The sequence below is a fragment of the Panthera uncia genome, chromosome D2 (assembly GCF_023721935.1).
Source record: "Panthera uncia isolate 11264 chromosome D2, Puncia_PCG_1.0, whole genome shotgun sequence".
Taxonomy (NCBI): domain Eukaryota; kingdom Metazoa; phylum Chordata; class Mammalia; order Carnivora; family Felidae; genus Panthera; species Panthera uncia.
In genome coordinates, this window is record NC_064818.1 from 2,945,116 (window position 1) to 2,972,209 (window position 27,094).

The following is a 27,094-nucleotide window of genomic DNA, read 5'->3' on the forward strand; positions in this document are numbered from 1 at the left end:
GGGAAAAAAAGAAGAAAACAGATGTGAAGTTTCCTAGGATATAGTGTTTCGGGGTGTAAGTAATTAAATGATTAATATTTTGTCTCCACGATTTAATCCACAGTTTGCCTTTTTACGGAGAGTTTAGGTGTTCATAATTACCTTGTGGCAGGAATAGGACTTAAATAGGCAAAGCAGGCTGTAAACAAAGACTTATGAACAATCTCTCTGAAAATGCAGTTTTAGACAGTGATGTTGACATGCAGCTTTAATCCTTTGACCTTGTTGAGTATCTTAGTAAGAATCATGACTGAGAATTTCCTCTGAGCTACCTCATGAATAATTAGTAAATAAAACAAATTAGCTTTCAGAAACAACATAGATCTAAAATCTTTAACCGCTTTTTGTAAAGTGTTTTTGAATAATTTTGTGTTCCTCATTGACACAAAGACTTGCGACTTCTTTTCTCCTTTGTATTTCAATTGTAAAACCTAAGGCCAAAGTGGATAATATGGCAACACAGGCTACCCATCAGAAAATGCCTTTTAGGAAGATTCTGGAATAACAGCAAAATCCTGCAAAGAACTCTTAGAAGGGATACATGATTTATTGCATATGACATTATTAGAAGAGACTTTTTATTTTAGTTGTAAGCATTCCTCAGACAATTTTTAAATGGAGAAACTTTGCATGATTTAGCATCACTATATTTCCTTAGCAATCTGTGGACATATAATTAAATGTACTGTTACTGTACCAGCATGTTAAATGCACCTCAAAAATACATATCATAAGTCTATTTTGATCTGCTAATACAATACAGCTTTCTTGTGAATGTTCAAAAAGGTAAGAAAGGGCTACTTACATAAGTTAAAATATGCAAAAATCATCGCTTTAAAAATGTGGAGATATACAAATTTTGTATGTTGTTTTCTCATTTGGTTAGAACAGAATTTACCTAGCAGGAAATTCTAAAACACCTCTGTGTGCCAGGAACTCTTCTCTAACACAGCTTCTGTTTGCCAATAATACAACTGGGCTATAGAGAATTTAAGTAATGTTTAAAGGTGCTAAAAGCTAGCAAGTGGTAAAACGTGGCCAGTGTTGAACCCTAAGTGTCTCCCAAGGCCATGTCCATAACCATGATACTGGCTGCCGCTTCTCATGTCAGTGTTATACATTACACCTTGGGCCAAGAATGATTCTATACATCCCAAAGTCCCCAAATGTAGTCATGGTTGCCTGCTGGAAGGTTACACAAATAAGGAAAAACTGTCACCATCAACGGAAGAAAAACCCAAATAGCTTCTAACTCATGTAGTATAAACTAGATGTAAGGAAGTCACATTTGGGTGCATAGACTAACATGTTTGGCAATACATTTACATGAAATTATAAAATAATCAAGTATAGTCATATTTCAAGTGAACAAAAATAACTTTAAAATATTCACTTGATCTTCTGATCAGACTTCCCCTGACAATTTATTTTCTGCCCTGCCTTTGTTGTACAGCCCCTGACTTATCTTTATTTCAATTATTTAGACCATTTAATTTCTTATTAAGAATGGGTTTGCCTCTCTCACCAAGTGTCATCCATGCACAAGGCTACTGTTGTTGATAGACCAATTAGAATGAAGTGAATAGTTTCGGAAGAAAACAGTGGCTGAGAGAGCCCCGGTCTCTCTAGTAAATTGTCCTAATGGAAGCAGTGATGGAGAGCGATACTCCTTAATGACATCAGTAGGCATTACCAGACCATGTTGTTGGAACGTCTTAACCAAATTATATCATCCAATTAATAATGACACTAAGGCATCATAAAATATGTGTTGCTTCCCCCACGGTCAAATTTGAATCCCTAAGTGGTAATGCTGGCAGAGTAATCATAAGAACATAACCTATTCTTGAGCTGGAAATGATGTACTTACTCACTATGCCCTGGAGTTTAATCCATTCATTTTGCTTTTCGTCAGTCATGGCCAAGTCCATGTCTTTGTTGACTATAGTTTTAGATAATACACCTTAAAGTGTGGTTCCACTGATCTTGTAACTCAATGTCTAACTCCTTTTCTTTTGGATGAGAGAATCAAAATGCAAAGCAAGAAGTTTCTGTCTTCTGACGCCACTCCTATGTGTATTTTCCTGGAAATTAATGTTTCAAAGATCAACAGAAAAGATGAGGGTAGTCCCTGTGCTGCTACTTGTGACAAGCGAATTGAAGCTAAAATATTTCTGTACAATGAAATTTAAGGAGAGCACAGCACCCCTTTGAATGAGAGGCCAGATTGCTAGGAACTAAGCAACTGATACAGTGTGTGTGTGTGTGTGTGTGTGTGTGTGTGTGCGCGCGCGCGTGCACGCACACACAAATGCAAGCTTCTAAATGAGAGAGTCCAGACAAACTGATAGCAGAGGGATGTTGAGAAGAATAGGAATTTCAGGAAATCTGAAACTTGTTCTTGACCTTTCTGCTTGATCATTTGGCCACCATTGCATCTGAGGACCACATTGGGACCCATGGGTAACTGTGAGCATCCCTTTACTTTCTTAGGCTGGGGTTCAAAGATCCTAGTTGTGTCTAGTAAATTTAATACAGGACAGTGTGTCTACATTGATATGTAGAATAAGAATTGTAGCATATTTTTGTCCCTACAACCACAAGAGACATTTCATGTGACTACTTTTATCCTTAATGAGAATGTACTTTATGATCACATGCAAAGATAAGATCAGCCCTCACTGAATATGTAGGGGAAGCCAAGAGATTCTCTATTGTCTTTTGATCATAGGAAAAAAAATAGGAATAACTTTATAAATATATTGCTTCCAAAATAATGATACTGTAAAAATGAAAGTTGTATCTATTCTGCCTGTACATTTTATTAGGGGGCATTCTTAGAAATTACCATATATTATTTTATTCATCTTTCTTGTAGTAAATCTATGAGGTAGTTGTACTTACTATTATTCCTATTTGTATAAACTAAGGTACAAGAGGTTAATACTCTGTTGAACATTCTGTTACTATTAAAGGCAAAAGTTAGGATTTGAATGGAGGTTTTCTGACATGTCCTTATTATACTAAGAATAAATTCTATTATTATCTGAAATCACTCCCCCAAAAGATTTCAAATGACTAGTATAAAGAATTTGATGGGCAATTTCTTTTATCTATTTTTCATGAAGGAGGTTAGTCCATAGTTCCACCAATATGTTAAATGAAGATTTTAACATGTCAAATGCTCTGCTGGGGGATAGAATAATTCCCTGATAATCATAGACAGCTGGTAAAGAAATACCTGCATAAAGATTCTAAGGTGACACAAAAGTATTTGTGACTTTTGATGTCATAAAAGATTTGGTATCTGAGGTCTTTGAGTTTTAATTCTTCAAGTGCATTTTGACCACGTCATGAAAGACCTTGGAACACATCTTGCTCTTAGGATATTGTTGTGATCTTGCTCCATGATTGTTTGCCATGTAAAATTCTAACAGAAATTACAGTCAGTTGGAGGAAAGTGAAAGTCTTCTCCTCCCTTCTCTTTACGCCCCTTTCTCTGGTATTCTCAACCCTCCATGGTCTTCTGTTACTACCCCACAGAATCTCAAAGTGCTGTATAATTCCTCTCTTACCTTCTTTACTCAATGGTAGATTATTCAAGTGTAGGGGGGGAAATTCGTTTTCCTCTTCCTCCCTAAGTCCTTGACTGAGACACCTTGTAATAAAATATACAAATTAACAGGAGAAAAACAAAATTACTCACAAAGATATGAGACTAAAAGGCAGCCAGGCAGTTGAGGCTTATATACACACCATCCTGGCCTAAGGAAATGGACAGGGGTCGGGGCTTCAAAGGGTAAGAAGGCAATTCATAAGAAGATGTGAAGAGGAAATTTTTGGTAAACAAATGTTTGCCTTGACATGCAGATAAGTCTCTCCAATGAAAAAGGTATCTCTGGTAATAACTCTCTTGCTGGCATAGGCTCCCTTTCTAATTTCTTTACACTATAAAAAGGAAGGTTAAAAAAAGCTTTTCCTGAATCCACTGGGTCTCTATTGCCTTCACCTCTGGATGCCCAAGTGGCATATTTTGAGTAGCACATCCTCTCCCCTCACACTTCTGGTGAGGTAGCCTTAATGATCCTGTCTTTAGACCATTAGTTTGTTGTTCATTTCTTCCGCATTACTTGTTTATGAGAATATTTCAAATATTAAATAAAGAAGGGGGACGGGGTGCCTGGGTGGCTCAGTTGATTAAGCTTCCGACTCCGGCTCAGGTCATGATCTCAGTTTGTGAGTTCAAGCCCCACATCGGGCTCACTGCTGTCAGCAAGGAGCCTGCTTGGGATCCTCTGTCCCCCTCTTCCTGCCTCTCCCCCTTTCGTGCTCTCTCTCAAAAATAAATAAACATTTAAGAAAAATAAAAAAGATTCAGTTATAGACTTTTCATTTTTTTTAATTTTTATAAATTTGATTGAAGCCATAAATTTCTGCATTTAGTAAATAACTGCTGAGAATCAATTATGTTCTAGAAAATTTGTCCTTGGGACACAACCCTGAGGAATAGAAGTAAGATCTGTAAATGAGTCATCATATATTCATAAACTGGTTCTAGAAGGCAGAGCGATGGGAGTACGTACATCAGAGAAGCTCAGGGTCAGGCATGGTTTCTTTGAGAAACTAAAGAATATACCAGAATCTAAAAGATATACAAGTAAATGATGGGCTGAGAGTAAAGATGAGAAATAAGAAATACTGTAATATGTAAGGGTCTTGAGGTAGCTCATGGTGGAACATAGAATGATTAAGGAAAAGAAAAACATTTGTCTGGAATGCTGAGAGCAAGTGAGAACTCGGAAACAGACAAGACAGGAAAGAAAGGAGGGGAGCATATCACATAGGACCTTGGAAGCCATGTATTTTGGTTTTCATTCTAAAATCATGCAGAAGGTAGTAGGTCATAAAAAGTTTTAACCTGAAAGCAATGACAGATCATGAAAAGGTAAGTCAGTTGCTATTTATAAAAAGATCACTGTGGATAAAGAGAAAATTAAAGAGTGGGGCAAGAGTGTCCATAGGGAAAATAGTTAGGAAAATGTATTTGATGAGTAAGAGATCGGATCAGTGTGGTGACACTGGAGACTGAAAGCAGCAGGTAGATATGAAAAGTTTTTCTGTAGGAATTAAATTCAAGGCTCATTGATGGGTTCAGTCTAGGCGCCTGAGGGAAATGGGAAGGCTCACAGGTGACCCTCTGCTTTCTGGTTTATGCAGCTTGGTGCACAGTTGTGCTATTCGCTGAAATAACGCGGGCGGGAAGATGCCAGGTGTGGGCTCAGGGGAGCAGTACATTTAAGGCACCTGTGAAATTGCAAGTGTAGGTGTTGGTTGGGCAGCAGGGCCCAGACTCAGAAGAGAGGTCTACAGGAAACACAATATGCAAGGTATCGACATGGCCAAGGCAATTACAATATTAATATATGCAAAAAGCCAAGTCAATAGGCTTGAAATTTTATTGAAAACACAATGTTTGGCCTTAAAATAACATTTTGAGCATAGGCTGCAGTGGGAATGGGGTTTTCCTGGCTGTTCTCACTCCCTGTGAGGAATGAGCGTGTGTAGACAAGTTTGGATTATTGCCTTTCTGTGGCCCATCAGATGCACGCTCTGAGCTCCAGGCCGCAATAAGAATAGCATATCACACGTGTAGTGCCTTTGAAACCAAGTCATTGCATATTTTTCTAATACTTCCTTTTGGGATTTATCTATTATTTAGTTAGTTTTAGTTTTTAAAAAATATTTATTATTTTTGAGAGAGAGAGCACGTGCAAACAGGGGAGAGGGGCAGAGGGAGAGAAAGAGAATTCCAAGTAGGCTGTGCACTGTCAGCACAGAGTCTGATGTGGGGCTCGATCCCATGAACTGTAAGATCATGAGCTGAGCCCAAATCAAGAGTTAGACACTTAACTAACTGAGCCACTCAGGCACCCCTATTATATATATTTTTTTTAATTTGAATTCTGTTTAGTTAACATAGTGCAATACTGGTTTCAGGAGTAGAATTCAGTGATTCATCACTTACACACAACCCCCAGTGCTCATCCTAACAAGTGCCCTCCTTAATGCCCATCACCCATTTAGCCCATCCCCCACCCCCTCCGTCTGTCAACCTTCCATTTGTTCTCCATCCTTAAGAGTCTCTTGTGGTCTGTTTCCCTCTCTTCTTCCCCAACCCTACATGATCATCTGTTTTGTTTAAATTCCTCATATGACTGAAATCATATGGTATTTGTCTCTGACTGACTTGTTTCACTTAGTATAATACATTCTAGCCTTATCCTTCTCTTTGCATTTTAAATCCAACTTGTTGCATGAGATTATTTAAAAATATATGGCTTATTTTTAGCTTGATGACAAATTTGCAGGAATAAATCACACTGAGCATTCAGGCATTTGTATTCATATCCTGCACTTTACAATAAATTGGATATGGGAATCAGGTAGGGGCCTAAGAGGTTAGAAATTTGAGGCATGAAAAACAATGAATTTGTGATTTAACCAGGACAGTCAAGGATGAAATTAAATAGATTAGGGAAGTCCATTTCCAAAGTAGAACGTCATCAGCTAACCTGCCTTTCATGTGGTGGACAAATTATCCATGGACCATAGAGAACACTATCATTCAGCCCCCAAAATGCTTTCTAGTCTTCATTTTGATCTCCATTTTGATATTTTGAGTAGAAAGTACATTACTGGGCATTCCACCCAGATCACTTTCTTTTCAAGACAATTCTGAATATACTTCAATATTGAAAATATTTTTGTGCATTTCAAAACTAATCAGTTATGCTTTCATGAATGCATGATTCCAAAACAAATATTTTAGCTGTTGTTAACAATGCTATTAATGTATTCTTTTTAGAAACCTACTAGTCTCTCTTCATTAATATTGCGGTCTAAAAATGTTAAATTACTTTTGGTTTGATCTCAAATAAAGCACTTTTTTAGACATGAGAACATCTTACTGGGGGAGGGGTGGAGCCTGCTGGAAAAGAAAGCTTAGGGAAAGTCTCCTAATGGGTACTGACAGGGAGGAACCACAGCTGGGCCTCTATGCCTGGGCTGTTTGTGCTGCGGGGGACATAGTGAGAACACAAATTTCTCGGCAGCTCTCATGTTCAATGGGAGGTTGAGCTGGCCAGAGTGTAGTTCAGAAAAAATCAACACACGTTCTTTTAGGACCAAGTCTTAAGAGAGAGTACTGAGTACTAAGGTTTGAATATTATAAATACGATGGTTTCTAAGATGAATGTGATGCAACTTTGGTCTGAAGGAGTTCTTGTGAGAAAGACACACTGATTTTTTTCAGTGGGGTAATTTATCCAGTGGAATATAGTGTGCACTGAAGGAATATAGAGAAGAGGCATTTAATCTAACCAGCAATGAGGAAGATCTTCTAGTGAGGTGATGCCTTGCCAGGTTTTCTAAAGAGAAATAGAGGTCAACCAGGGGAAGAAGAGGACAAAGGGCATTTGAGCAGATGGCAGAGAAAACACAAATTTGGGTGGTTGTGACTAGAGAATGGACTGAGGGTAGAGAGGGTAAGGCATTTAGGTAGGGTTGGGAATGGGGAGTCGCATTTGGCTTAGCTGAGTAGAGAAAGTGTATCCATACATATAATGGTAGCCGCCTGACGAAGGAATAGTCTTGAAAAGTAACTACTCTGTAAAAGACAAACAGAAGAGATGTTTGGTAATCCAAGAACTGTGCCTGGTAAGAATTGGTCAGGTTTCCTTTATTCTCTTCTCCACAGATCACCTCCTCCTTCTTGTGTATCTCCTTTCCACTTACGTTGTCCATGAACTTATTAAGGAATTGACTCCACAAATACCACATTGTACTACACCTGTGTAGTAGGTTATGCGACTTTGTTCTCGCTGGTCTCTAACCTTTTTCACCTGAGACCCTAGAAGAAAGGAGCTGTTAATTTTATATTCCCATGTTCACAGTAATTCATCTATAGATTTGACTAACCAAATGAATAATGTTTGAATGCATACAAGAATACAATACCAGATGAGCAAAATATTATGAGAACATGAGATGGGAGATAAATTCTGATTGGGGGTGTGGGCAAGTTCTCGTAAAACAGGAGAAATCTTGTGCCATCAAGAAAGAGAAAAAGAAAGAAAGGAAAAAAAGGGAAAGAGAGAGAGAGGAAGGAAGGAAGGAAGGAAAGAAGGAAGGAAGGAAGGAAGGAAGGAAGGAAGGAAGGAAGGAAGGAAGGAAGGAAGAAGCGGAAATATGCTGGACAGAAGAGAGGCAGAAATGAATTCAGGTAGCGGAACTTCCCTCAAAATACAAAATAGGTCCCAGCAAGAGTAAAGGGGTCTGATATGGCTGATGGGCACAGGGCTTAATTCTAAGTGAACCATGTTGAGACTTGACATCTTTTGAAACATTATCCTAAACCATTTCTGTTTGAGACTCTTTCAATGGTATCATAAGAATTTTTTTTTCTTCACTCCAAAGGAAACATGTAAGGTTTTGTGCAGAGATGTGCTATTATGTTACCTTTGATTTGGGTGCATGAAAGTAATTCTGATGGGAAGAATGGATGAACACAGAGTGAGAACAAAGCTTCTGGGAAGTGGTGAGGTAACCATTGCAAGAGTAGGGGTGACAAACAGTGAGCACTTGTCTTATGTTGGGGTGGAGAAGTGCAGTGGACATGAGATATTTTAGATCTAACAATGGTGTGACTTCAAACCCCTTCAATATTGACAAGGATGGAAAGAAAAATACCGGAAATCTCTGAGATATTGAGATTCACGTGAGAGAGCACGTACCTTACAATATAGAGTAGTGCTTGCCAAAGGTTCTATTGTTCATGTATATGCACATAATACATAGAATTTGAGTGAGTGAATGAATGAATGAATGAATGAATGAAAGACCTCGAAATCTACCCAATGACACACATGCTTGGATGACATTAAGCAAATGTGATTTATGCTGCAGTCACAGGAGTGTGCCATGGATATTTAACTGCATAACACAGCCTCATCAGGCCTACTGAGTACCTCCTAAAAGTGTGGTTTACACCGCAGAAGTGGACATTTGGCATCTTGCTGGCAAAGCTTTCCTATTTTAATGGTCATGGATATTGTAGCTCTTGACACTATTTTTATGTTCATTATCCTTAGATTCTTGACAAGATATTAGTAGTGTTTGAAGTAACAAATTAGTCATCTCTACTGATTGACAGGCACTAATCTTAACATTCATTCAACATAGGGATACTAGACTGTTCATAATTAATTTGTATGTACCTTTTCATAGGAAACCTATAAGTGTACTTTATGTTTTTTCAACTCTATCCATAATAGTAACTTTTCAATATGCTAATGACGTGTTATCAAGTTAATGTGTTAATGTTACATTAGGATTAAAACATCTGATATCAGGATTTTATGTATATCTTTTCTGGAAGTTGTTATGTGACGTATCTGTTATTATATAGTGCTATTTATATCTTTCGATCCACACTAAATATATACATCTCTTCTTTCTTCCTTTCTTTCTTCCATTTTTCTGCTCTGCTTCCATTGATGACCCTATACTTTTGACTCCAGACTGGCAATATGAGGGTAAGATGACAAAAATAAAAATGCCAAACAACCTCATGAACATTGCTTGTCTGTCTTTGTTTTATTCTCTTTAGAACATTATTAAAATTCTATTCACTCCCTTTAATTAGACCCTTTATCACAATTAAAGTCCAATGATGTTTGTTTCTGTTGTGAAACTTTAATTACAATTTATCCTTGTTAATCATTCCTTTCTGTTATTTCTTTGGGTTAAATTACCATCCCATTATCTCTGTCCTGAAGGACTTCTGCTCTCCAGTGGTCTCTGCTGGTGTTTTCTCCATAAGATTTGAGTAGTTTGGTGGTGCACAAAGTGAACGTGTTATGATGTTGTAAGGGGTCTCTGTGGTTGTTATGAAAAAAGATTAAAATATTAAAAGTAATGATGCATATCAATTTGATTGTGGGATTTTTCTTTTTAAATATCAATATATATCCCAATGAATTTGATCTCAAGGTTAATGCTCATGCAATTGTTACTTCTTACGTATGGTTGTTTTCTCTCCTTAGATTGCAAACTAGCTAGGGGAGGACCGCCAGCCACCATAGTTGCCATTGATGAAGAAAGCCGGAACGGTGAGTGAGCTTCATGTTTTACAAATGACCTGTCCAAGAGGGATTTCTTCCCCTTTCAACCCTAGATTTGTTACATGTGGAAGTACTAAATGAAGTTAACCCAAATCCACAAATAGTGCTCCCCTAATTTCTTCTCTGTATGAGTTTAAATTGGGCCACACGCGCAAAATGCTTTACCTGGATCAAGACACACTTCCGTGACTGGAAAGGTTGCATAGTCTTGACTGTAAAGGAGTCACTGCACCCAGTCAGTCCCAAGAGTGAATCCAGATATGTCTGGGTCTTTCTTTGTCACTAGGTAGAGTTGACTGTCACCCACACAAACATCTAGTCACCTAAATAAGACACATTGCATCCCTCCAAAAGAAGTCTACCGAAAGGTAAGCCTTCCCCTGGCACCTTACGCTGGTGGGAATCTGGTAAGGATTACCCTTATAGCCCACTAGACATGGTGATATAGGAATGGTTATCGGGAGAACTGAAAATCCTTGGGAAGAGAGAACCTGACGAAGAAGGTTCTGAGAGCAGAGGAAGAAGCTTGAGTGTTCGCTCAGTTGGTCTGCCATCATTAAGTAATAGGGAATCCATACTAAGTTCTTCAAAAAGTACTTTTCCTTATCAAAACCAAAAATAAATACAGCTGGTGCTTTGTTCTGCAACGCTCTCTTAGCCTTTTAAACTTCAGTGTGTTTACAGATTCTTTTCTGTTAGGTTGCAGTAAAACGGTATCTCTCAAGTCTTGGTTTCTATTTCAAACTAGTGTAAGTGTGAGAATGTGCTAGGAGGCTCAGTTTGGCTACTAATTCTGTGATGGACCTTCCATGGGGCTTGTTTGCTTTGTACTTTGTGTCTATTGGAAGCAGTCTGTTTTCCAGTTCAATAAATAAATAAATAAATATTCATATACTCACACATATACACACACACATATATATAAAGGAATTATGTCAATTGGCTTATTACAGAATGACATTTTTCCTGGAATTTAACCCTACATATATTCTGAAAATTCTATAACATATGTAATACCTTCATTGTGCTGTATTAGAAGCATTCCTTTAGAGGTGCCTGAGTGGCTCAGTTGATTGAGCATCTGACTTGATTTCTGTTCAGGTCATGATCTCCTGGCTCATAGGATGAACCCTGCATTGGGCTCTGCACTGACACCACAGAGACTTCTTGGGATTCTCTCTTCCTCTCTCTGCCCCCCTCTCTCTCTCTCTCTCTCTCTCTCTCTCTCTCTCTCTCTCTCTGTCTCAAAATAAATAAATAAACATTAAAATAAAACATTCCCTTACCCCTTTGAAGAGTTGGCATGATTTTTTTTTTCTTCTTTTTCCATATCCTTTGGAATCATCCAAAAATGTCCACAGCATTGCTGGTCTCCATTTAAACAAACTTAATTATCTATACTAAATTTTAGCAACACTTAAAAATATCACAAAAATTTGGATGTTTTCATTATTTTTAAAAGTCCAGTATATATTGAGCATGAAAGCATATGAAGTTAATGAGTTATTATGATACATTTGAATAAACTGGAAGTAAATCTTAGATGTGTTTATAGAAAATAAAAAATACGTGAAAACACTATATCAGGAAAATTTTCTTTTGCCCATGTAGAAAATTATGGTTTATGTATCATTAACTATTTTCCAAATACAAATCTGTAATATTTCAAAATCAAATCCGTATTTTCTAAATATTCTCCAAGGAAAACAGTTGGCCTTTTAAACCAGAGACCAAAAAGAAAAAACCTGATAGGAGACCACTCTCTATTTTCGTTTCCCTGTGGTTCACAATTAACTTGAACTTACAAGCTGAGTTGAACTAAAACACTTAATTTTACTAAATAATTTCGTTTTAACACGTGATCCTTTACAGAGATTATTTGCCAAACAGGTGATTATAGACAGTAATGATGGTGCTATTTTACCTCCCCCCTGGGTGGACTAGATCCCACTTTCAAACGATCAGGAACTCTGGGAAGCCCTTGCCACAGAGTGCTGTACACTGCATGTGGTAGACGTTCAATATTTGTGTTCTAGAAGAATGTGACATGATTCAGCGTAGTAACGTTGTGTTCTTCAATTGGCATATTTTGTAGAAACTGCCAACTACTCAGAATGCTGCCAAAGTTACTTGAGTGTCATCACAGGCAATATAAATACTTGTCTGGAGACTAAATGTTTGCATTTTTGTTTTACATTAAACTTCTAAAAATATGATCAAGTGAACCTCTGCCAGAGATTATAATGCGATATGCTGTCATCTTGTCTTGAATGTCTGAAGGAAGCAGCGTATGAAAGCGTGTCCCATATTTTTCTTCAGTCTATCTAAGGAACTTCCAGTAAGACAGTTAATTCTGATCCTGCTCTTAACCTCTCTTAATTTCTCTTCCCCACCAGTTTTTAATTGGTTGTAATAAAACCTGGGGATATTTGATTTTACCAGTTTCATAAACACTCATTTTAAAGAACAAATCCTTTCTTAAGTCAAACTGGTAAGTCTATCGTGTGTCAGCTTGCCTGTGGTTTACTTTATTAATGACTACAGGTAAATAATATCTATTGCTAAAGACCTCTTCCCACTGAAGTATAGCTTTTAGTAGCTTACTTTTCTTTTTAAGTGTATACTTAATGTTCTTATGTAAGTCGTTGAGGTCCATGTATAGAATGTCCGTTATTTGTCACATGCACCTGCATCTTTCACAACTTTTATACTGCGTGGGATGGGACTATTTCCTCGTTGTGAATACGCATTATAATTGCATTTTCACAAACGTGTATGTTTGAAAGATAAAAACTGTAATAGGTAAAGATCCATAAGCTTCTTTGTAACCCTGGGCTCTGTCAGATTGTTCCCCTCTTTGATCATTGTTCTCAACAGAATATTGATAACAGATGCTTCATATAACTCTCGACCTGAACCAGGATAACTATAGAAAAATAGAGGTTATGCTTTAAGGACACAATGTCAACACATAAATGGACATGTGCTGGCCCCTGACAACCATGAGAAAAGCCTGGAGGTGGTGGGTGTGGCATGTTTAATGTGCAGTTACATTTAGAAGGGAGAATGCATATGGAGAAACAGACTTAGGACATATGCTCTTATTTAATAAAATAAGAATATCTAAAAATTCTTTCTGGAAAACTTTTGTCCCCACAAAAGCCTACACATGGATGTTTATAGCAACTTTATCTCTAATTTCTTTTTTTTTCTTTTTAACGTTTATTTATTTTTGAGACAGAGAGAGACAGAGCATGAACGGGGGGAGGGTCAGAGAGAGAGGGAGACACAGACTCTGAAACAGGCTCCAGGCTCTGAGCCGTCAGCACAGAGCCCGACGCGGGGCTCGAACTCATGGACCGCGAGATCGTGACCTGAGCTGAAGTCGGACACTTAACCGACTGAGCCACCCAGGCGCCCTTTTTAAATTTTTTTTTTTTAACGTACAATTTCTAAAACTTGGAAGCAAACAAGATGTCCTTCAGTAAGTGAGTGGATAAACTGTGCTCCATTCAGACAAACGTACGGATAAAAATAAAGAGCTGGCGAGCCAAGAAAGGCATGGAAAAACCTATTCTTGGTTTTTTTTTTTTTTAAATTCCGGTATAATTAACCAATTATATTAGTTTCAGGTGGATAATGTACCAATTTAGCTGTGCTATACATTACCCACTACTTATCAAAATAAGTGTGTTCTTAATACCCATCACCTCTTTCACCCATTTCCCCACCCACCTCCCCTCCGGTAACTATTGGTTTGTTCTCTGTAGTTAAGAGTCTGTTTTTTTTGGCTTATTTTGTTTGTTTGTTTGGGCAGTATAGACATTTTAACATTTTCTTCCCATTCTATGAACATGGAACATATTTCCATTTGTTTGTGTTGTCCTCAGTTTCTTTCATCAGTGTTTTACAGTTTCAGAGTATAGGTCTTTCATCTCCTTGGATAAGTTTATCCCTAGATATTTTATTATTTTTGATGCAATTGTAAATGGGATTGTTTTCTTACTTCCTCTTTCTACTACTTCATTATTAGGGTATAGAAATGTAATGGACTTTTGTATGTTGATTTGGCATCCCACAACTTTACTGAACTCACTTATCAGTTCTCGATTTTTGGTGGAGTCTTTAGTGTTTTCTATAAATATTATCATGTCATATACAAATAGTGAAAGTTTTTTTTCCTTCCTTACCAATTTTAATGCCTTTTATTCCTTTTTCTTGCCTGATTGTTATGGCTAGGACTTCTAGTACTATGTTGAAAAAAAGTGGTGAGAGTGGGCATCCTTGTTTTGTTCCTGATCTTAGAGGGAAAGCTTTCAGTTTTCACCACTGAGTATTATGTTAGCTGTAGGTTATCCAATTGTTGGTATATATTTTTTTCATAATATTCTCAAAGTCCTTTGTATTTCTATGATGTCAGTTATGTCTCCTTTTTCATTTCTGATTTTGTTTATTTGAGCTCTCTCTCTCTCTCTCTCTCTCTCTCTTTTAATGAGTCTGGCTAAAGGTTTATTAATTTTGTTATTTTCAAAGAACCAGGTCCTGGTTTGATTGATCTGTTCTATTGTTGTTTTGTTTGATAGTTTGTTTAGTTTCGATTTTGTTTATTTTTGCTTTAATCCTTACTATTTCCTTCCTTCTACTGGTTTGATTTTCATTCATCCTTGTTTTTTTAGTTCCTTTATGTGTAAGGTTAGGCTGTTATTTGAAATTGATTTTGCTTCTTGAGGTGGACACATATTGCTCTAAATTTTCCTCTTGAGTAGCTTTTGCTGCATCCCAAATATTTCAGACCATTATGTTTTCATTTCCTCTGTCTCCCTGTATTTTTTTTTTAAATTTTCTCCTTGATTTCTTGGTTGACCCATTCATTGTTAAATAGCATGTTATTTAACCTCTATGTATTTGTGTTCTTTCCAAATTTTTTCTATAGTTGATTTCTAGTTTCATATTGTTTTAGTCAGAAAAGATGCATAATATGACTTTGATCTTTTTGAATTTGTTGAGCCTTGTTTTGTGGCCTAACATGTGGTATATTCTGGATAATTTTCCATGTGCACTTGAAAAGAATGTGTAGGATGGAGTGTTCTGAATATATTTGTTAGATCCGTCTAATCCAATATGTCATTCAAAGAGACTGTTTCAAAAAAGGAAGGAAGGAAGGAAGGAAGGAAGGAAGGAAGGAAGGAAGGAAGGAAGATAGGAAAAAGATACTGTTTCTTTGTTGATTTTCTGTTTGGATGATCTACCCATTGCTCTCTTATTGGGAGCATAAATGTTTATAATTGTTATCCCTTCTTGTTGGATTGTTTTCTTTATGATTATCTAGTGTTCTTCCTTGTCTCTTGTTACAGTCTATGTTTTAAAGTTTATTTGTAGACATGGAGAAATCCTAAATACACATACCTAAGTGAAAGAAGCCAATCTGAAAAGTCTACATATGTATTATTCCAACTGGAAATACAAAAGTATGGAGACATTCTTGAAAAGGCAAAATTACAGAGAAAATACAAAGTTCAGTAGAGTCTGAGGGTGAGTGGGAGAGAGATAAATAAGCTTAACACAGAGGATATTTTTTGGTGGAAAATACTCTATATGATATTCTAATGATGGATTTATGTCATCATACATTTGTTCAAACCCATAGAATGTATAAAACCAAGAGTGAACCCTAAGGTAAACTATAGACTTTGGATCATTATGATGTGTCACTGTAAGCTTATCCTTAATTTCTAAAAAAGTACCATTCTGATGAGTGATTTTGATAATGGAGTAGGCTATGTGTGTGAGAGGATATGGTGTATATAGGAAATCTCTGTATGTCCCTTTCATTTTTTGTTGTAAATAACATGGCTCTAAAGACGTCTTTAAAAATCTTTCTGGAAATATATGTTCTAGGTTCAACGGACTCTTAGCTGTTTGTGGCACTGAGTCTGTACTGGAAGGAAGGAGGAGGAGCAGTTATACTAGAACCTTTGACAGTCTGTCCTCAAGTGCCAGCTGTTGTACAGGAACTGTGGCATGGCTTCCAGACAGGTTTTAGTACATCCAGTTTGGGCTTATCCTTAGGAACTGGATAGATCCATAGGCACAACTGAGGCAAGGGGACCAGAAAATGGTTTTAAGTCATGGTTAAATCACGTAACACTGTGATTGTACAAAAAATGGAAAGATTCAGAGGCAAAGGGGTTTTAAGTGAGGGATTAAAGCCCATCCTAAAGGCCCTTTATAGATTTAAAGTCAAAAAGATATTGTGAGCTGAGAGCAAATTTGAGAAATGAAGAGTGACGCTGAACGTATAGTTTGAAAGCAGCCGCCAACAAAGGATGCCACAGCTGACTCAATGGGGAGTTCCCTTTTCACTCTCAGGGAGCATTCGAGAGTCAGGGTATGAGTGAGGTTGAGGATTACAAACCCCTACCTGCTTCCTGAAAGGGAGAGGAGGCCACAGAAAGAAGCGGTGACTTCAGTTGGTCACCGCTTCCCCAGAGTGGCTCTGGTCCAAGTATGCAGTTAGGGTAGAGGAGGAAGGGGTGTAGAAGTTGGTCCTTTACTTGAGACAGTCATGGTATTGAGGGGTATTTAGGAGTTCCTCAGTGTTCTTTTCCTTCCATTGTCAAAACCACTAGGCTTAGAGGAGGATATTACATTTTTTGTTGATGTTTCTCTTTCCCTGTAGTGGCCAATTGCATGCACTTTAGTTTATCAGAAGGAGTTAGTCAAACTCTGCTCTGCACACCTCCAAAGGTTTTCAAGGGGAATCACACACATTCCCAGGGAGACAAAAGAAAACAAAACAAAAGCAAAACCTTGCTTACACTCATAGACACAAAATCTTCAAATAACCAACAGTGTTTTAATGAACATTCCCAAAGTATAAACAATGTGTGATGTGATAAAAATCTTTGGCATCCAGATGTTCATTCAAATGTTTTGCCCATTTTTAATTTATTCTCCTTCATTCCCCAAAGAGAAAAGAGTCCACACTGGCTGAAGGTTTTTACAATCTGAGGGGAAGAAGGGTTGACTCTGTAGAGTAGCACATGATAGATGAGTTGAACCACAGATGTGAGACTGCAGGAGGTATTCAGGACAGAGGAAACTAAGGAACCAACATGGCCGGTGTCAGGTAGCCTGGATGACTGTGTTCTATTCGGGTAAAGTGAGAGACTCCCAAGAAGTGGTGGCTGCTGGACGTGTGTAGTAGATGCAGAATGTTTCAGTAATAAGTTGTCACAGACAGAGTCCTTGGCTCTTGTAAATAGTTGAAGAAATGGTGTTAAAGATTGAATTTCTTATCTGGGCCTGTCCCTGGGCCATGCTTCTTGCAATGTGTCAAAACTAGGACACTGGCTTAAGATGTCCCTGGATTTAACTCTCTGTCTCTCTGTGCCTATCTCTCCTTCTATCAGTTCTATGATAAATAATTCTTTTGGTTATTTCAAATAAGCGTAACGACTGAGAGTTGCCAACATAATTTATATATTAAATAAAATCTGAATTCCAAGATACCTTCTGAGATATTAAGCTTTTGGAAGTTGTATGGAGCTTTACTCATGAAAACAAGGGGAGGGAAAATCAAGTGAATATGTCTTAGGAGAGGGTTAGTTCTCAACAGCTACTTTCTGCAGGCGCTTTAATTCTGTCTCTGTTTTGCACTGTTGTCTCATTGCTAGTGGAAACAGTGTCTCTTTCGTTGAAGTCTTAATTGCTAAATCCAAATTGAAAACAAATGAAAACAAACAAAATGCAGCGGACTCTCTACTATACGCTATGAAACACAGCAAGTGTAGCAATAATAGAAGCTCAAAAATTAGGGGAAATTATTGGGTGACGGCACAAGCTTATAAAATACTAAAATAAGACTAACGTTTTGTATGGGGTCATGTAAGATCATCAGTGCTGACATCAAACAATTGATCTTCAGCCTTGTATGACGGTTTTTGTGTCTTCTGGATAAATAGGAAAAATATTTTCTTTTCTGTAATTTATAACATCCTAACTTGATTCTTAACTGACAAAAAACTTACATATTTTTATAAGACATTAGTGGTCTTCGGGCTAGATTGCTTCTGGATGTTGCATAGGACCGAAAGCATGATCACAGATTCCTTTATTGTCATTTTATTGCTTATTTCACCCAGTCTTCAACGAGTCATTCTGAGTTGTTTCCGGTGAGAAAAGAACATAGAGATGAGGAAAGAGGTTTTTTTCCATAAATTATAAAGGAGTTAAATTAAGCTATCCAAAATCCATTTGCCAATATCAGACCTAAGTTGATGTAAAAAAAAAAAAATCATGTTCAATTCCTCATGTATTTTAATCCTCTAATTGCGCCTATAAGACAACTGTCATAAGAGAAAACAATTTGGCTCTGTTCATTACTGGTGAAGCTATATATGCAATGAGGCATTCTGCTTCTTTTCATTTGTGCCAAAGAATCATTTTCTAAAAGGTCAGCAGCTGCAAACCTTCTGAATATATAACTGAAATGATAAGTAAATAGGAAAGTTTCTAAGCATTAAGGAAATAGGTTGTTACTTATCTCAAGTTATCTAGAATTTTATTGACATTAAATCATATATTATGTTTCATTTATGATTTTTTTTTTTTGCTTGTCTGTTGACTGAATAGCACCCAATATGCAGTGGGTTTGCCAGAGGCTGGAGTAACGGAAGGATCATAAAACAGGAGGCAGGGGAAATGCACAAAGCAGACAGAAGTCAGAAAGGCCAGCAAGCTAGGGCACTTTAAGATAAGGAAAACAAGTCTGTGAAACTTAGTAGCCCCTCATTTACTGTTTAAATTTCAAAATGCTAATGCTATTACCAATGATGAAAAGATTAAAGAGTAGAAAATGACCCCTGGTCTCCAAGAAAATGAAAGGCATATTTAAGAAAAAAACGTTCTATCCTAATTGTATTTTTCCCGTTGCTTAAATCCTTCATGTTAATCACATATCTAATAGGAATAATCTGAATTACGTAGAATTAAATCGTGTCACACACACAGACTTCCACACAATGCTGTTATTGTACTCACCCTTTTTTCTATAGATGGCATCTAAATCATAAGTCTTTAGGGCAAATGGTGGGAACTGGTATTGATTTTATTTGCATAGACTGTTGGAACGTGGGCCATGGGCCACATGGGCAGTAAGCAGTATTAGTAGGGAAGGCCTATGAATGTTCTTTCCACTTGTAAACATGAAGGAAAGAAGATACTCCATATTTTTTGTCAGAATAATAGGAAAATCTGTATATTAAAGATGTCATTCTAATTTAAATTTTGATTTCTTTTATGAGCTGAACAAAGCATATCTGTGTGCCTCATGTGGCCTGCAGGCCACCAATATTTTGACTTCTAATTTGGGTAACAAAGACCAGAGAAACGAGTTAGCCTGATGTAAAAGACAGATGGTTCCACATGGGAGAAGCCACGTCCAGAGGATGAGGCTTTGGTTGGAAGGAAGCAGGAGACCTTGGCTTTGAGCTTTCTCTGCATATCCACAGCACTCTTTACCTGTAGCTCATTCAATGTTTGAGTTTCATTGGGGAGTGAGTCCCTGGTGGGAATTATTTAGGATAGAAGAGACAGCAAGGTTTAATTACTGGTTTTAGAATCAAGCTCCTGGGGGTATTCTCTGCCCAGAACCTTTTTAAGAAATGTCTACACCTGATTTCTCCTGTGCCTTATGACAAATATTGGCCCCTAGGTTACTGATCCTCATCACTGGGACAGCAGGCCTATGGGTTTTCCCCTCTGTGAGGACACAGAAATCTGAAGTCGGTCAGTCTAGTCACTTCTGAATAGAGGAGAGTAGTACACATTTTAAAGGTTATGCAACAGTAACCTGGATGATATGAAATGTTTCTTGGACTTAAAATAACTCCTATAGCAGTTTTCAAAACAAATGTTCAAATGCCCTGTATTTCTAATTGGAATTGTTGATGTAATTCAATTAAATACGCTTGCACATGTGCTTTATGGATTAATGAACGTGAAATACGTGGTTGCCCTACACCTATAGCTACTTCATAAAACCGCGAGGGATATACTGGAGCTAGCGTTTATTTCCTGTCTGTACCAGAGGATGCAGCGCAAGCAAATAGTGCATACTTACTCCTTAGAACAAATAAAAAAATGAATCTCTTAACTGTACTCCGTCATGAAAGATTTGGGGAATCGTCACAGCTATGCACCATTACAACACATTCAGCTTGGCTAAAATACAAAGGGCTTTATTAAACAGAATGTGGAGATATGCTGGGGCGCCTGGGTGGCTCAGTGGGTTGAGCATCCAACTCTGGCTCGGGTCATGATCTCACAGCTGGTGAGTGCGAGCCCCATGTCGGGCTGTGTGCTGACAGCTGGGAGCCTGGAGCCTGGAGCCTGCTTTGGATTCCGTGTCTCCCTCTCTCTCTGTCCCTAAGCCACTCGCATTCTGTCTCTGTCTGTCTCTCTCTCAAAAATAAATAAATAAATAATAAATATAAATAAATAAATAAATAAATAAATAAACAAAATTAAAAGAAAAAAGAATGTGGAGATATGCTACCATATTTAAGATGCTTTCTCTTTAATCTACTCAGAGTACTTGCCATTGTGATTTGTTTTGTTTTGTTTTGGTTTTGTTTTGTTTTGTTTTGTACCAGCTCATCATTATTTTCTAGCCTTCACATTTTGCCACACAGTAATTCTTACTTCTTAAGTCTCCAGTGCTGGCTCCTTAGCCCTAACACTCCTTCTTAACTCTGCACACTCTGGAAACAAGGCTCTTTCCAGAAATCTTCTTTTCCCTGCTCTTCTTTATGCTGGTCTTCTTGTGTGTTTGCTTTTCCTTTTGAAAATTTACAAATCTACAAAACAGTTGTTTGAACTTTTCCATTTGTATGTAGTTGAGAGGGTTGCTTCTGAAAATGGTTTTGAGTAGGAAAGGAACAGTGCTTACCAGTCAGGGTGTGCAAGAAAAGTTATCTCCCCAAGTGTCTCTACCGAGTTCATTTACTGTCCTTCAGAGTATTTATTTAGCCATGTGAGAGCTCTTATCATAAATGGCCAGACCAAAGGTTATAAATGAATTCAAAACAATTTGAAAACAAAATGAATAATTTAGAAGCTACCCTTGAAACTTTGTCTGTAAACTTAGAAGCAGCCTGTTGAAGATGTTTGTAGTGAAGAAGCTTTATGCAACACTGTTGTAAACAAAGATGTGCTTTCTTTCTTCTTTTTTTGTTTTGTTTTTTTTATTTCTAATGACCAGTTTATATCTCTACTACATTTACTCGCTGTGTCAGGTAGTGATTATTAAAATGAATGTTTAATTTCTATTATTTGAAAATTCTTTTGACACCTTCAGTCTTGATGTCTCTAAAATGAGGCCCAATGCCGAACAGGCTATTGTCACTTAACCCCAATCCGTTATGTGTTCCAGAAGAGAAGTGATTATTTCAGCTTGATTTCAGTCTGTTTCAAAATGCCAGCTAAGTCCCACAAAATATCATTTTTCTCCATCATTTTCACTCTTTACCCAATGCTACTCTGGCTTTTTTTTTTTCCAGTGGAAGCAAAACAATTAAAATGATATCTGACTTTGAGGAAAGTAAATATCAGCAATTTGAAATTGAATAAAGAGATTAGTTTTACCTTCCCACATAGTCCCAGTTTAGCTGCTCACATGATGCATTTCTAGATTGGAAATCCCTATTTTGTATATTAAAACATCTTTTCATTGTCAACAAATGAGACATTGATAAGAAACTAAACATCCTTGTAACTGTTTTTTTTTTTTTTTTAAAGAAACCTCAGATATTACCTTTTGGGCTTTAGTTTTATAAAAGCATAATGCTAAAATTAACATTTTTGAAGTGTTGTGTTGTATTTTAAGTATCAATAAGAATTGAGCATTCTTTCCCCTGGTATGTCTGTTTTTAACTTAAATTTTAATTTTTAACTTATTGACTATTAGTCAAAATTAAGGCTCTAGGAAAATGTAGCTTCTTAATTCTGTGCCACAGTCATTCAGGAATCACACAAACATCCCTGGAATATGTGAGAGAAATTTCTTCTGTGAGTCTTATTACATGGGGTAAGGCATACAGTTGTATTTCTATTAACCCAGTGGTGGAGAGACCAGCAGAATGCCCTGTAAATATACAGAATTCAGTTAGACTATAAATATAAATCCATGCTCTAGGGGAAAGACAGGATGGAAGGGGAACATGTAAGCCTGTGGCTCGTATTTTTCTGCCCACAACTGATGCAACCTTTTATCTTAAAATGGGGAGTATTAGGATCATTTATAGTAGATTGCAAGTTTCCTGAGAACAAAGACTGTATCTGCTTTGATTCATTGCTGTGATGCCAGAACGTAGCGAAATGCCTGCAGGCATTTAAAAAAAAAAAAAAACAACCTATTTTTTTTGACAGAGTGAATCATTAACATGAATCCCACAAACACCTGCTATCATTAGAGTTAAATGGCACTCACCTGTCTGTTTCGGATAGTTTGGAGCATTTTCATCATTAAAATTTTCAACATAATCGACCATTAATCACAATTCACTGTGCACATAAAAGGAAACTGTGTCCTTTTTAATTTTAAATGTTCTTTTTTGCCTGCATGACCGTGTCTACAATGAGACAAATTTCTTTTGTATTTATAAAATAGTTTTGACATTAATCAAAAATAAGTGAATGCTAATATGTATAAAATGAGGAACCTCACCCATCAGTGCAACAAGTTACAGAAACCACCCCCCAGGACTGAGGAATCAGTAGAGCCAGAACCTCACCCATCAGTGCAGGCAACAAGATATAGACAAATCCCCCTAGGGCTGAGGAGCCAGTGGACCAGAAAATGCCTAGTCCCTCTCCCTGTTGTCAGGCAAAAAAATGGGTGAGTTCAGTCCTGGGCAGGCAGTCATGCATGAGACAGAATCTGCAGAAGCCTAGCCTTCCCAATGGCTGACTCCAGCATAGCATTAGAGAAAAAAGGCAAGAAGGAAGGAAGGAAGGAAGGGAGAAAGGAAGGGAGGAAGGAAGGAGTTAAGGAAGGAAGGAAGGAAGGAAGGAAGGGAAGGAGGAAGGAGTTAAGGAAGGTATGAATGGAAAGAAGGAGGGAGGGAGGGAGAGAGGGAGGGAGAGAAAAAATTGATCGTAGCAGAGGCAGTAAGAGAAATGTCCCTGGTCCACCCCTCCTCCCAGGAGACCTGGAAAGAGGCTGACTTGGCCAGTGGAGGTGATCTCTCCCACAGAGGGAAAAGGAAAGCAGTGAGTAACAGGCTACTCCAGCTGGGTGTTTGGTTGGGGGAAGCCCACCCGTCCCCACCAGCTCCTGGGGCTCAGCAAACTGGGGGAGGGAGGATGCTGAGAAGCAGATAAGCATGCCAGATGGTGGTAACAGGATTGTGCAGAAAGTCCACCCACAAGCCTCTGGGAGTTCCACTCCCAGTGTTCTTTCTGCTGGATCTTCAGGCACCCCAAACCCATGCTAAACCCGCATCCCCCACTCTGCCATTTGTTCCTTGTATGTGCTCCCAGGCACACCCAGGAACAGGAGCCCCAGTAAACAGGGAGCTTAAAGAAAGCAGGCCTGGGGCCAAGGTTGGCAGACCAGGGACAAACTGCAAACTTGAGCTATAGCTCCACCTTCTGGATTTCAAAGAGAGATCTCTAATAACAAGTTGGGTGACCTGGAAAAATCAAATAGAGGTTTCTAGTAGCCAGCTGGGTGACTTGGAAAAACCAAGGAGAGGTCTTTAGTAGTCAGCTAGGTGACCTGGAAAAACCAGGGAGGTCTCTAATAACCAGCTGGGTGAACTGGAGGAACCAAGGAAAGGTCTCTAATGTCAGCTGGGTGAACGGGGAGAACCGGAGACAGAAAAGCTCACAAACTGCCTACAAGAGCAAACAAGAAGAGTAGAGAAGCTACACTTTCTCAAGGACAGAAACCAAAACAAAACAAATCTGCCATAATAACACCACCATAGGATCTAACAATGCATGTGCTGAAGGCTAAGGGCAAAGAGTTAAAGAGGTGTCAGCTACTCCAGATAGGAAAGCAAGCACGCATAACAACAAGCAATATGAAAAATCAAGGTGACATGACCTCACAGAAAGAACATAATAAGTCTCCACCACCAAGTTCAAAGGCAGAGAATATTTCAATCTAACTGATAAAGAATGTAAAGTAGTGATTTTGAAGAAACTTGGGGAGTTACAAGAAAAACTATGAGAGATAATTCAGTGAAATTGGGAATAAAATATGTGAATAAAAAAAAGGACCAAATAGAAATCCTAACCTGAAGAGCCAATGACCGAGATCAGGTGAGGCAGCATCAGTAACTGGGCAGACCAACTAGAAGGAAGAATGAGTGACTTGGAGGATAGGAGTTTTGAAATGACACATGAGAAAAAAGGGAAATACAATTTTGAAAGAGCAAAAAGAGTCTATCAGAACCACCAAAACCCAGAGAATGGCAATATATTAGAATATATATTATTCTAGAATATATATTATTCTATATTTTTCTCTAATATATTATATTAGAATAATCAGGACCCCAGGAAGAGAAAAGGAAGACAAAAGGACAGTCTCTTTAAGGAAATAACAGCTGAGAACTTGCCAAACCTGGGGAAAGATTTGGACGTACAAGGCCATGTAGCTGCTGGAACACTTTATTATCTCATGTGAAAGACCGTCTCCAAAACACGCTGTACTGAAATTGTCAAAATACAATGATGGAGACAGGGAAAGGCAGCCAGGAAAAAAGTGTATAGGACACCCAGAGGAACCCTGTTAGGCTATCAACAGATTACTCCGCAGAAACTACAGGCCAGGAGAGAGTCGAATGGTGCCTTCAAAGTGTTGGGAAACAAAAACAAAAATAAAACACCGCCAGCCAAGATACTTTATGCTGCATAGTTGTCCTTCAGGTATGAGAGATAAAGACCTCCCCAAACCAGCAGAAGCAGAGGGAATTCGCCACCACAGGAATCACCTTGCAAGAAATGTGGAAAGAATTCTTCAGGCTGAAATGAAAAGATGCTAATCCATGACACAAAAACATCTGAAAGTATACAACACAGACAAAACAGTGAAAAATATGCAGTGAGACCTGGAAAAACTCTATTTTAGGATAGAGTATTAACCACTCATTTGTGGTAGAAAGGTTAAAGGAAAAGTAGTAAAAATAATTATAGATACTATAAATTGTTGAAGAAATTACTCAACATAAAAAGAGATAATTTGTGATGTCTGTAGTATAATAGGGAGGAGTAGGAGGCTAGATCCTTTATTGGTGATCAAAGGGAAGTTGCTCTCAGCCTAAAATGGACTGTATTATCTATAAGATGTTTTATGTAAATTCTGCTGTAACTACAAAGCAGAAACCTGGAGTAGATCTACAAAAAGGAAGAGGGAAGCAGGGCACATCTCAACAGAAAATAATCAGTCTACAAAGACATGCAAAAACAGAGGGAAAAAGAAACATTGGAAATACAAAACATCCATATAGAACAATTAATAAGATGGCATTAGTAAGTCCTTTATGTATCAATAATTACTAAATGAAATGGGTCGAATGCACCAGTCAAAGGCACAGAGTGGCTGGATGGATAAAATGCAATATCCAACATAGACTCAAAATGAAGTAATGGAAAAAGACATTCCTCACAAGTAGAAACCAAAAGAAAGCAAGGTAGCTACTACCTATATTGTGCAAAATGTAGACTTCCAGCCAAAGCTGATAAAAGAGCCAAGGGAGGTCAGTATGTAATGATAAATAGATCAATCCATTAAGAAGATATAACAGTCATAAATATATATGCACCCAACACTGGAGCACCTAGTATATTAAGTAAATACTAACAAATATGAAGGGAGAAATAGACAACAATACACTAATAGTAGGGTATTTCAACACTCCACTTTCAACAATAGATAGATCATCCAGACAGAAAATCAACAAGGAAACGATGGACTTGAACCATACATTAGACCCCATGGACCAAACACACGTCTTTAGAACATGCCTTTCAATAGTAGCAGAAGACACATTCTCGTCATGTGCATATAGAACATTCTCAAGGAAAAATCATATGATAGGACACAAAGTATGTCTCTACAAATGTAAGAGGGTCAGAATCATACCAGTATCCTTTCCTACCATAATGGGATGAAACTAACAATCAACCACATGAGGAAAGCTAGAAAACATGTACAAGTATATGGAGACTAAACAACACACTCCTAATCAATCAATAGGTCAAAGAAAAAATCAAAAAGGAAATCCAAGAATACCTCAAAAAAAAAAAAAAAGAAAGAAAGAAAGAAAAAGGAAATATAATGTATCTAAACCTACAGGACACTGCAAAAGCAGTTCTGAGAGGGAACTTTACAGTGAAAAATACATATAGAATTCAGAAAGATCACAAAAGACTAACTCTATACCTCAAGGAATTAGGAAAAAGAACAAATTAAGCCCAACAGAAGCCTAAGCAAAGGGAAGGGAATGAAGAGCAGAGGGAAAATAAATACTATAGAAAAAAAATCACCAACCCTAAGTGCTGTTTAATTTTGATTTTTTTTAACAAAAATTTTTAACATTTTTTAATTTTTAAGAGACAGACACAGCATCCGAAGCAGGCTCCAGGCTCCAAACTGTCAGCCCAGAGCCCGATGCAGGGCTCGAACCCATGAACTGTTAGATCATGACCTGAGCTGAAGTCAGAGGCTCAACCAACTGAACTACCCAGGCCACCCCCCCCCCCACCTTAAGTGCTGGTTTTTTTGTAAAGGTAAATGAAATTCACAAAACTTTAATGAGACTAAGGACAAAAGAGAGACAATTCAAATAAATAAAATCAGAAAT

At 37.7% G+C, this 27,094-nt stretch overlaps 1 protein-coding gene across 1 annotated transcript in view; it reads left to right on the top strand.

Moving 5' to 3' along the window:
* PCDH15 (protocadherin related 15) overlaps nt 1-27,094 on the top strand; it is a 741,840-nt gene that overhangs the window by 109,208 nt on the left and 605,538 nt on the right. Inside the window, exon 2 of the mRNA XM_049646661.1 lies at nt 10,143-10,208. Coding sequence (XP_049502618.1) covers nt 10,143-10,208 — 66 coding nt within the window. The remainder of the gene's footprint in view (nt 1-10,142; nt 10,209-27,094) is intronic.